This window comes from Nannospalax galili, unplaced genomic scaffold (genome assembly GCF_000622305.1).
Source record: "Nannospalax galili isolate Female #2095 unplaced genomic scaffold, S.galili_v1.0 scaffold146, whole genome shotgun sequence".
NCBI lineage: Eukaryota > Metazoa > Chordata > Mammalia > Rodentia > Spalacidae > Nannospalax > Nannospalax galili.
In genome coordinates, this window is record NW_008357929.1 from 4,219,853 (window position 1) to 4,232,991 (window position 13,139).

At 43.4% G+C, this 13,139-nt stretch overlaps 1 protein-coding gene across 1 annotated transcript in view; it reads right to left on the reverse strand.

Annotated features, from left to right (window-relative positions):
• The window catches only part of Dnah9 (dynein axonemal heavy chain 9), a 430,757-nt gene that overhangs the window by 289,579 nt on the left and 128,039 nt on the right, over positions 1-13,139 (reverse strand). Inside the window, exon 28 of the mRNA XM_008855701.3 lies at positions 9,673-9,777. Coding sequence (XP_008853923.1) covers positions 9,673-9,777 — 105 coding nt within the window. The remainder of the gene's footprint in view (positions 1-9,672; positions 9,778-13,139) is intronic.

A 13,139-nucleotide genomic window follows, 5' to 3' on the forward strand; every position in this document is an offset into this window, starting at 1 on the left:
AGGGGAGGGGAAGGGAAAAGGGAGAGAGGAAGGGAGGGGGAGAGGGAGGGACGGAGGGAGGGAGGGAGGGATAGGGAGAGAGAGACTGGTATTGGTATCAAACTCAGGGCCTTGCCAGGCAAGTAATGTACCCTTGAGCCCTATCCCATCCCTTTGGTTTGTCTTTGAGACAGGGTCTCCCTGTAGCCACAGCTGGCCTGGAACTCACTATGTAGACCAGGCTGACATTTATCTCATAGAGATCCACTTGCTTCTGCTTCCTGAGTGCAGGGATTAATGGAGTGTGCCACCATGCTCGGCTATTCCTGAGCACTTTTTATGCATAGAATCTCATTCAAACCTCACCTTGGAGGTTTGATCCTTGGAGGGAGTGCTGTAACCCATCACCCTCACTTGGCTATGATCAAATAGAAGCATGGAAAGGTGGGATGGTTTGTGTAATAGTTTGTTTCTTCATTGCTGTGACAAAACACTCTGACCACTACCAACATGGGGAAGAAAGGGTTTATTTGGCCTACATCTCCTGGGCCACAGTTCATCAGGGACCCCAAGGTAAGAACTCAGGGAAGGAACTTAGAGGCAGGAGCTAGAGCACAGGCCATGGAGGAATGCTGGCTTGCTCCCCTGGCCCATGCTCAACCTGCTTTCTTATGCAAGACAGGCCCATCTGTCCAGGGGTGGCACCACTCACAGTGGGCTGGGCCCTCCCCATCATTCAATAACAACAAGATGCCCTGTGGGTATTATATGACATGGGTACACTTATACACACACAAGCAATAAACCCATACATATAAAATATAAAAACATCAACAAACAACCCACTACAGGAGGAAGACAACAATTATACACTTGCTGGCTAGCCTTGTTCAGCCAGGCCCCAGAATGTCTCTGGAAATTTCCAGCTACTTGGGGTTGTTTTCTGAAGCAAAACCCAAAGGCTGGGACCAGGGCAAGTTTTTAAAATGACCCTCCAGCATATTTGTAAAATATGGTTGCTACAAAGGCAGAGAGAGAGAGAGAGAGAGAGAGAGAGAGAGAGGAGAGAGAAGAGATGAGAGAGGGAAGCATTTGCCAGGCTGGGTGACAGTTCTGCAATTAGGATTCAGCTCCTATCCTGAAGTAAGGCTCTAATGACTGAATGTATTTGAGCTCACAGCAATTAGTGGGAGCCTGAAACTTCTTCTCTATGTGCAGAATACCAATGCCATCCAGGCAGAGGCTGTTTCTAGCACCGGGTATGCTGGCCACCCAGGCAGAACTCTGCTGATTTGAGTGGGGCTCACAGCCTAGTCCAGCTCTGCCTTGGAACCCCTTGCTACCCTCACCCTCACCTTAGGTGTCTGGTGATGGCTGTTTCCCTCCTTTTCTACCCAGTCCTCAGATCTGTGAAGTATACAGAGCTAGGGACCAGGGACCAGGGAGGCAAGTTTAATTAGCATTTACAAGTTGCTCTGCTACCTTTGGGCACAGGCCAAGGCCAGAGCCAGGGACCCTCCTGCTGTTTGTTCTGACTCAGCACTCTCTCCCCAAACACTGAAGCCCAGAAAGCCCACACTCAGCAGGAATTTATTATGCACTTTGGATTGGAGGCATCTGTGCTTTTGTGTAAAATGCTGTAGGGGGCTCTTGAGGGAAAAGGCTGAGCAGGCTTGGGGATGTGGGTGACTTGGGAGCCTTCGGACTCACAGGCATTTCTGTTAGCCTGCTCTGTACTGGACAAGAGACCACTGGCCACTCTTTTTTGTTGCTGTTGTACCAACTGTTGTTCTTGGGACAAACCAGAGGAACGTGATGGAAATCGAGGATTTGGGGTGCCAGAAGGGAGATGCAGGTGAACAGAGAAGGTAAGGATTGAATACAGGCCTGGCTAGGTGAAGGCACAGACGAATAAAAGGTTGCCAGGTCAACTGCACACGCATTGTTTTTTTAAAGAAAGATAACCTATTAAATCATATGTGACGCATGTATTTTAATAGTCACTGAAGTACAAATCATAGAATAAAATATTGGTTTGAATTCACTAAAGGTATTTAAATTTACATGTGATAAAAGATATCACAAATAAATTTAAAAGACACCATTAATTGGGAGTAGATATTTGCAAGTCATATCCGGTCCCTTCAAAATTAATCGCTATTTTTTTTCGGAGCTGAGGACTGAACCCAAGGCCTTGCACTTGCTAGGCAAGCACCTGACTCTAATATACAATTCTTATTAAAAAAAAAAAAAAAAAAAGATTTTAGGAGCCAGAGAGATGGCTCAGCAGTTAAGAGCACTGGCTATTCTTATAGAGGACCCAGGTTTGAATCCTAACACCCACATGGCATGGTTAGCAACTGTCCATAATTCCAGTTCCTGGGGATCTGATGCCCTTTCTGTCCTCTGGGTGAACTGCACGACACAGGCATGCTCATACACACGTAGGTGAAACATTCACGTACATAAAGTAAAAATAAATAAAAAATTTAAAAAGGTTTTACATATTTTTATTTTATATGTACAAGTGCATATGTGTAAGTGCACCATGTGTGTGCCTGGTTAGGTATCAGATCCCTTGGAACTTAAGTCTCAGATGGGTGTGGGTGTTGGGAACTGAACCTGGGTCCTCAGGAAGAGCAGTAAGTGTTCTTAATCACTGAGCCATCCCTCCAGTCCCAATGACAAACTCTTATAGGACCATTTATTATAAATGGTGTGTCATTACTGAACTGTCATTATGTAGTATGAGACTGTATAAACATTTCAAAGTCATTTATTTTACTCTCAAAAGAATGTTTGTTATAGAGACATGTTTTCTACAGAATAAGAAAAGACATTTTTACTACCCATTAAAGAAACAAAATGTAAAGCTACAAAGAAGTTGGTGTTCTCTACTGGGGTGGTTTCATCCCCTCCCCCTGGGTGTGGCTGACAATGTGTGGAGACAGTCTCACAGTTGGAGGGAAGATGCAACCGCATCTAATGGGTTGCCATTCTACAGTGCATGGGACAGATCTTTGCAGCATCATATTGTTAGCCCAAAACATCAACAGTGCTAAGGTCGACAAAGAGTGAACTAATGCAGATATTTTACCAATAAAGAAACTGAAGGCAAGAAGATATTTATGACATGAGCCACCATCTTACGGTATGTATCTCTGGGCCCAAATTCCCACTCAAGTTTTTGTTGTTTGTTGGTTTCCTAAGATTGAAGCTAAGGGCCTTGAGTATTCTGGGCAAGTACTCTACTACTGAGCTATACCTCCAGCCCTCTCATGCATATTCTTTTTTGAAAATTTATTTTTCTTTTATGTGTATGAGTGTATTGCCTGCATGTATATGAGTGCACCCACGTTGTGGTGTCTGCAGAGGCCAGAAGAGGGTGTCAGAACCCCTGGAACTGGAACTGGAGTTATAGACAGTTGTTAGCTGTGATGTGGGTGCTGAGATTTGAACCCGGGTCTTCTGTAAGAGCAGTCAGCGCTCTTAACTGACATGCTATCTCTCCAACCCTGCATGCATATTCTTTTTTGTGGGAGACAGACTTGAGCCTAGGGTGAAAGTCTTAATGACAGCCATACAGCAGGCCAAGGCAACGGCCTGACCGCTGGAGCCACAAGGAATGCCTTCTGACATTTGCTCCCATTGGCAGATCATGAGACTGATGCCTAGAGCACCACTCCTTAATCACCACCCTTGAGATTCCAAGCTGCAACACTTGGATATTGCAACAGCTTGGGTCACATGGTTCCCAGGAATCCAGGCCCCTCACAGGGAACCGGAACCTAAGTAACTTGAAACTTATCATGCGAATAAGGTGTCTGACTTGTAATGTCATGATAGGACACAGCCTTGCCAAAGATCTGAGTTGTAACTTCTTGATGGGACCCCCCCACCCCTATATAAGCTTGTACCCTTCTGCAATAAACTAGATCTGCATCACCAAACCAGGTCTCCTGTGTCTGAATGTGGCTCTGCTGACACAGTCTCCTCACCAGCCCTGGGGTCCCGGACAGGCAGAAGCAGCGACTACTGAAGACAGTGAGGAGCGAAGGGCAGTGTCTGAGCCATCACAGGTGGCACCCGCCCAAACAGAAGAGCACTTATTTTTTCGGTCTTTTTGAGACAGGGTCTCCCTGTAGCCCCAGCTGTCCTTGAACTCACCATGTAGACCAGGCTGGCCTTGAACTCATAGAGATCACCTGCCTCTGCCTCCCGAGTGCTGGGATTAAAGGCGTGCACCACCACGCCTGGCTGCATGCATATTCTTAATCACAACCCAGCTTGACCAAATCTTGGAGGCAGCTATCAGCAGGTCTTCAGCAGGTCTTGATAGTATTCCAACTCTACAGTCAATAATCTTTACCTTAGTTGACACTGGCACTCTGGAGGTTCTACCCTGTGTCCTCCCCCTCAGACTTTGAATCTGTCATACTTCATGACATATGTAAACTACCCTATCTATCTTTTTGTATCATTTAAGGAGGTCATGGGCTAGTGCCATGCTGTGTGAATGTTCTCAGCTTTTCCTCCCCACTCTTCGGCCTCACTCCTTCCAGTCCAGGGATGTGGCCCATTCTCTGGCCATTCTCTTCTGAATCCTTTGTTCAAATTCCATGTATTACTAAAATCCTGCCTGGTTTCCATCTGTAATGGCAGGCTGGAGTCTGCTGCCTTTAGGAAGTGCAGCCCACTCACTGCTCTGTGAATTTTTATATTTCTTGTTGTTTAATTTTTTTTTTTTTTACAATAAGCTCGTCTATAAAGGGTGCAACTTGGGACATTCCCTTGGCTGGCAGACTGGAGAATTTGTTCTATGTCTACAGTCCTTAGAGCCCTGCTATAGTACAGTCCCTTGCTAATAGATTTTCTTTTTATTTATTTATCTTTTAAAGACAGGGTCTCATTATGTACCTAGGCTGGTCTTGATCTCACAACCCTCCCACTTTAGCCTCCATAGTGCTAGGATTACAGAAGTTTACTGCCATATCTTGCTTAGATCTGCTGCTCAACTGCTTCCTGCTGCAGCCCAGCACACTGTCAATGCCTATACCATAAGGACTGGGACACCAGAGAATATAGAGGGGGAAGGGGCTATAGGTTCAAGGTGATGAGGTGTACTTTGGTGGTATGTTTCCCAAGGCTCAGATAATCCAAAGTCTAGAGAGATGATTGATGCAGCAATGAAGGGACCCTGAAAAGGATTAAGTAGTGTCAGGCATTTTAAAAATAGTAGAGTAATTTCTCTTGCAGTTTCCACTGAGGATTTTCCCAAATGGGTATGCAATTCTGCTTGACCAACCTGACAGAGGTATGAAAATACCCAACAATGAAGACACTAGAGCATAATCACTTCTCCAGAAGTTACTGGGATAAGAAGCACAGAGGGGTGAGGAGAGGAGAAGGGAGGGGTATGGGAGAGGAGGAGAGGAGAGGAGAGAGGGGAGGGCGGCGACGAACTGTCAGCAGCTGGAGCAGTTTCCAAACCAATATGCCAGCCAGGATTACTGTGTGAATAATTAAGCACAATTTTCTCCTTGGATGGTTATATGATTTTAAATGCTACCAGCTCAGATTTTGCCGGAGCTGTTGTCAGACCACTTACTTGAGACTGTCTTCTATGGGTGTGTTCCTAGACTGCAATATGGCAGCATCAGGGAATTCTGGGTAGAACTTACTTTACTGAGTTCCAGGAGCAAAAGAAATGAACTCTTTTACTGACCTTGTATTGGTCATTTTCAAAATAAGGTAAATTCATTGTCTATCTCCTGAGAAGTGGGCAATGGCTACTGGGCAGTCTCAACAGCTAGCAAAGTGTTAATGTTGCTAAGGTAATCTGAGATGGTCCAGCTGAAAAGTGAGGGTGTAGCACAGGCCTGTGTGATCCTGGTGTGGACTGCCATCTCTGCCACATGGGTCACAGTCATCTACTTCTAACTTATCTCCTGCCATGTTAAGATAATGATGCAATCATCCTTACTACCACTGCCATCCTCATCATTGCTCCCACTGTAGTCATCGTGTCCCCTTAATTATCACCTCAGTCATCATTATCATCATCATTTCTATTGCCATCATAATCACTGTTGCCATCATCATCATCACCATCATTATCATCTTCACCACCATCCTCACCATTACTATTGCTACCACCATAAATATCATCACCTTCATTATCATCACCACCACCGTTGTCATCATCACCATCACTATCAATACTAGCCTCATCCTCATCATTGCTATAGTCAAAATCATCACCACCCACTCCATCAATATCACTTTCATCAGCATCAGGATCACCATTATCATTACCACCAAAATCATCATTATCAAGTTCATTATCATTGCCTTCATCATCACCACCACCCACACCATCATCATCCTTATCATCAACTGCCAGCATCATCACCATCATTACCACTACCACTATCAGTATCATAACCCTAACAGTTATTGAGCACCTATCATTTATAGGGTGGCTTTGATTTAAATATTTTAGGTATCAACTCATTGAAAATATGTTACAGTGAAAGAATTGGGCTTAACTCAATGGTAGAGCACACATGTAACGTGTGCAAGTCTCTGGGTTTCATCCCAGCAACACGGCTACATACATATACTTTTGAATATATTAATGTCTGAAAGTCATTACGATTGCCTTAAGTAGATAGTATTATTAACCCCCTTTACACGTGTAAAGATAGAGTTCCTTAAGGTTATACAGCTAGTAAGTGGAAGAGCTAGAATTGGGCATTAGGATATGATTTCAGAGCTTACTGGTTGAGCCATTTTCCAACCCCATGATATAAAAAGTGACTTAAAGATCCCAATTTGAGGTCAATGAGATGGCTCAGCAGTTAAGAGCACTGGCTGCTCTTCTAGAGGACATGGGTTCAGTTCCCAGCACCCACATGTGGTTAACAATCATCCTTAACTCCAGTTCCAGGGGATCCGATGCCCTCTTCTGGCTTCTGTGGGTATTACATGACATGGGTGCACTTACATACATGCAGGCAAAATATTCATATACATAAAATTAAAACAATTTAAAAATTAAAAAAAATTAATAATGCCAGTTGCTCTTAGAACTTGTTTGCATAATGTCTGGAGCTAGACAGGCTCTCTGCTGACCCTATCCTTGCTCTCACACATCTCTTTCTGCTCTGCCTCCCTGGAGCACACTGAAAAGAATGCCTTTAGACACCCCCTGAGATAGTCCATGGCAATGCCTTAGTACTAAGTTTTACCTTGGACACTCATAGATGGAATTATGCATAATGAATGGTTCTGGACTTATATGAAATCAGACACAGTAGTGCAACCTGGCTGGTGAGAACAAGAGATATCTTCAAAATAGTATGGCAATCAGCCAGAGGAGGGGGCAGAAAATCACAAATGCAAAGATGAGAGGTAAACATAAAAGTAAATGGAAATAACAGGATAGTGGGCAAGGGAATAAAAAGATAGACACTGCAGTGGGGGAAAAGAGACCAACTACACAATATTAGGGATGGCAAGGCAAACATTTCAGTGGCTACAGCAGAGAAAAGGTGGCTTCTCTCCAGATGTTGAGAACTACCCCAGGGCTGGAATTAGTGCTCCAAGAAAGGTTTGTGTACTCTACATTGTACACATCAGAATGAATTCACTAAAGTCCACTCCTGGATCCAAGTTGTGATGTGACCACCTGTTGCTCGAGTTCCCTCTGGGTCTCTTGCAAAATCAAGCAAACCATATAACATATCTTTATGCACATTTATTAACTTACAAACGAATGAGTACCCAGTGCCTAGCCCTGCACAGAGGCTCAGAGCCCACCATAACAGACCACGCCACACCCATAGTCACCGCCAGCATTCTCTCATGCCTCAGGGGCCAGTGATCTTGCCCCAGGTCCGTAAGTGTCAGGCCATTCTGTCCTTGAGCTTCTGCGTGGCTGCCCGTTCCTCACACTACAAGCTACCCGACACTCGGGGCTTCAGTCCCAAGATGGCTCCCAGCAACACCTCAGTAGTCCACCCTCTGCGGCAGGCCCAGCCCCTTGGAGGAACTAGCCAAATGGGAGACACCACCCAAGTATGGAAAGAAACAGAAGACATGTTTGATTTCCAGTATGATGTGGAAATAGTCTGAGTGTGTCTCCCAGGGGTTCATGTGTTGAAATAATACTCATTACAAGATATCCAGAGGGTGGGAACTTGATCCCAACTATGCTGTTTAGAAGTTTGGCTTTTGAGAGGTGATTGGGATTAGTCAAGATCATTAGGGTGAGACCAATGATTGAATCCTGTGTCTTTATAAGAAGACACCCCCCTACATACACACCTTGTCTGTCACCTTGTGATGCCCTGTGATGTGATTCCTTGGGGCTCTGATAGCAAGGAGTGATTACCAGATGTGTGTCTTTGAACTTCCAGAAATGTGAACCAAATGAAACTGTTTTCTTTATAATGTAGTTCAACATCAGATATTTCATTAGACTCATAGAAAAAGAATATAATACAATTTCTTATAATGTCACTTTCAGATTAGGCAACACCAGGTTCACATTCTTGCAAGTCAGGAGTGTACTGGCAAATGTTTAACACTAGCTCTTCAGAAAAATAAATATGCCCTTCATGTGTAGAATTACTGAGTATCATCATAAATGGTAGGTTTCTGGGAAGGGCAGTATAGCAGGGGTTGAACCTAGGATCCTGTGCATGCTAGGCAAGCACCTTACCACTGGTCCACGTCCCTAGCTTCCAGTTACATTCCATAACTCTCATATACATCCCAGCCATCCAAGACCACTTAAAGCTACCCTGATGTGAGACCACAGACATGCATAGAAGATGCTTCACTGGGCCAAGGCAGGTCACAGTTTCATTATGAAAGAGAGTTTACGTCACCAGCTGGGCTTTGTTTCCTTACTCCTACAGAACAGAGGAACAGAGAAAATCCAAGGAAGGGGAAACTATACCTCACCACTGGGAACTGGGGAAGCCTGTCTGGAAATGGAAGGCTTGTCCTATAGTGCAGATCTAGATTCAGATCACTTTTAGAACACTGAGAGAGCTCATGTCTGTCTCAAAAATCTCAAGATACTTTTGAAGTTAGGAATCATCCTCTTCAGTCAGGCACCTTCAGTCTGGTCCTTAGCATGGTGCGTATTGCACTGTAGGTGGTCCAGAAGTACCTTCTGATGCCTCAAAAGGCAGGTGGTATGCTTGCCTGAAGTATGAAGGAAGAATTTCATTCAACAACAGTGACGCCACAATCCTTGCTTTGAACATAACAGTAAAATAGGAGAAACATGTTTAATTTGCTTAGTGATTTTGACAGCAAATTCAAGAGCTGAGACTGGAGCCCTGGTCTATAGCCAACGTGATCTTTTCAAGTAGCTGGGCTCTACCTCCTGGGCTGGTCCCTTTCTGCACCTCTACAAAGCAGGCAGGACAGGTAATCCAGTTCCTATATTACAGAGAGGCAAATGGAGTCTCCTAGCTAGTGTGTTTTGGTGGTCAATTGCAGGTTACTTACAACAGAGAACAGCAGCCCTTGAATTTGATTGTAAAGGAATAAAGAAGGGGAATGAAATGGCAAGTGAGGAGAGGAAATGGGTACTGAGGAAGGATGAAAACAGGCTGTGGACTTCCACATGGCTTGGTGTGAACACTGTGAGGCTCCCATCGATTTCTGGCCCCATACCTGTACTGCCACCACAGATAGGACCTCCACGGAGATTCGGTTAAACTCATCAAAACAGCCCCAGGCACCAGTCTGAGCCAGGCCTTTGTAGATGTTGCCACAGGACTGCAAGGAAAAGTACAAGGATTAAATTACCAACCATACTGGCTTAGAGAGTTTTGTCCAAAGTTCATTTTCCATCCTCTTTATCATACTTCCAGTCCCCTGAAACTTGCATTGGAATTTAACAGAAACTTTCCAAGACACTTGAGTGAAAAATCCCTTTAAAATGGCATCAGAGTTCCTTCCTGTTGATTCTGTAGCTTTCAAAACCCAGAAAATGAATAAAAGATGATTTTCTCACAGCACACAGACAAATAGCGTTCTATTCAGGCTTTTGCATGTCCTGACGGAAAGCTAATGTCTGGATCTGTAATCCATGCCTGGCCATCCAGTTTCCCAGATGATGGAGTGCTGGGGATGGGACAGGAGTTGACAACAGCCACAGAAAACACACTACAGGCAAATCTTGTCAAATGAGAGCAAGAAAAGAATTTCAGAAGGAAGAATATATTTCTATCTTAAAAATAAAAGCAAACTTGGGCTCCGAAAGTAAACTATGTGTCAACATTAAGCAATGGGTGCTGCAGGCCTTTGGCCAGGTGATGCCACTAAAATCTGTGATGATGCAGTTGTAGAGTCCAGTCATCCCTCCAGGGGTCATTTTTTAAAACTTTTAGCTATGTAGGAACTGGAGAGATGCCTCAGTGGTTAAGAGCACTGACTATTCTTGCAGAGGAACTGGGTTCAGTTCCCAGCACCCACATGGAAGTTAACAACTGTCCATAGCACTGGTTCCAGGGGATGCTGTGCCCTCTTCTGATTTCTATGGAAAGTGCATGTGCACAGTGCATTTACATACATGTAGGCAAAACACTCATACACAGAAAATAAAAATAAATAATAAAAAAGTGTGCTTGATACAGTCCTTCTAAGAACTTTCAGTAAGGTAGTAGAGTGTACCATGTGCTTGGAATGCCCGTGGAGGCCAGAAGAAGGCATCAGAACCCATGGAACTGGAGTTACAGATGGCTGTCAGCCACCAGATGGATGCTGGGAATCGAACCTGGGTCTTCTGCAAGAGCAGCCAATGCTCTTAACCATTGAGCCGTCTCTTGAACCTACTGTGAAATTTATTTCATGTAACACTAGAAATTTCTTGAGAAAAGGACTTTGTTGAAAGTTTAAGAAATATTACATTCCATAACTCACAATATATACTAATAAGCTGTGGGGGTAGCTCTGTAGTAGAGCATGCCTAATATATGAAAGGTCCTCAGAGGTCAACCTTTATTCTCTCTCTCTCTCTCTCTCTCTCTCTCTCTCTCTCTCTCTCTCACACACACACACACACACTGAAATTTTTAATTCTCTTAAATTTCTGCAAAAAATAATTTAACTTTGTTCTAGACAGCCTTTGATTTTCTCAGAGTACATTCCAGCAAACAGTATATCAGGAAAATCAGAAGAATACAGATAGATGTGAGTACTGTTATTTCACAGAACTAGGTGCTTTAGAACACACTTGGGCAATGCTTGCTTGTAGGAGAGAAGAGGGGAAGGCTTCCTAAGGAGATGAAAAATCATGGAAGAAAAATGAGCAAAATAAAGATGTGTCTGGAGAAAAACAAAGGTGTCATTGGGGGTGGGAAATTGAATTACTAATGAAAGTCTTAGGGGAAATTGAGGACTCTTGAATTGAGGACTCTTTGGAGGTTTGGACTGGAGAAGATGATTAAGGCAGTATTTGTCAGAATCAGTCTGACACCTACATAGGCTAGGTTGGATGTAGGGCAGAGTTTAAAGAGGGAGGGAAGGAGAAGTCCCATCTCTTATTAAGCCCCTGGAATGTTTAAACACATGACATGTAGAAAAGGCAAAACAATGCATAACTAATTGCCAGGGTTTAGAGGGAAGGAGGGAAGAGGAGAGCAAGAGAGTACAGGTGGAACACGGTGGAGAAACTACTGCATGTGGTACTGCCTTACTGGATAGATGACATTATACACCGCCCAAAACCTCTGGAAATGTAGATTTATCCTTCTTTCTGAAGAGTAAAATCCAATATAATCTTGGATCTTAGGTAACAAAAATGTATTGGCATTGTATACGCTACCGTAGTCTATGATTGATAATAGCAGAACTGCATGTAAGGAAATTACAGTACGTTGGGGGTGCTATGTACCGTCTCTTCAGTTGTTCTCTAAACAAAAAGTACTCTCCAATAACCTATCAAGAAAATATGCCAAAAATATGTCTGATTGTCTATTCATTCAACAAATGTTGAATAGGTACTATCTGTTAGAGAGTGTTCTAGGTCACAAGGAAGGAATCAGCCGTGCATAAGTTAGAGAAGGACTGTTATGGGGCTCACATCCCTGTGAAGATGCAAGACAATGAAAAATTGCATCAAAAATATCAGCTAGGGATTAAGTTCTATTGCAGTCTTAAAATGAGGATGACATAGCAACTTCTGAGTGAGTAGCCATGGATCATGTTCCTGAGGTGAGATTTTCCATCTATCTATCTATCTATCTATCTATCTATCTATCTATCATCTATCTATCTTTCTATCTATCTATCTATCTATCTATCTATCTATCTATCTTTCTCTCTCTCTGTCTGAATGTCTGTCTACCATCTAGCTATCCATCTATCATCTATTTTTCATTTATCTATCCATTTATCTTCTATCTATCCATCTATCTCTCCATCATCTATCTATCCATTTATTTATTATCATCTCTTGATCATCTGTCTATCCATCTACCATCTATCATCTATCCATCTATTGATCATCTATTTATCATCTATCATCTATCTGTCTATCCATCTATCACCTAATTTTCATCTATCTATCCATCTATCTTCTATCTATCCATCTACCTATCCATCATCCATCTATCATCTCTTGATCATCTATCCATCTACCATCTATCATCTATCCATCTATCATCTATTGATCATTTATATATCATCTATCTATCCATCCATCCATCCATCCATTCATCCATCTGTTATCTATCCATTCTTTTAATGTTGTATGCATGTGTCTGTGTCACTCTATTAAGTATCACAAGAGGGATGTAAAGGACAGTTTTTGCTCCTTGCTTTCCTAAGTTGACTAGTTCCAGGGGACTATAAGCATCTCTCAAAATGTCCTGTAACTGTGGCGAGTCACCTGTCCTCTTGATCAAGGAGCCTGTGGAGACCCCACCAGATGGACTTGAACCAGTGTCCAGTCTACAAAGAGGAGGGTCAACATAGAGGAATCATTTCCTCCATGCTTCCAAGCAAAGCCAGCCATGGTCGAGCAGGACCTTTGACTTATCTTCACATAGGTGGAACTGGTAAAAAGAAAGGAGCCAGGGGCTCCTCCCAAGCCCATTTGACCCCTGAGGAACAGATCCTCAAACGACCTTAAGTGT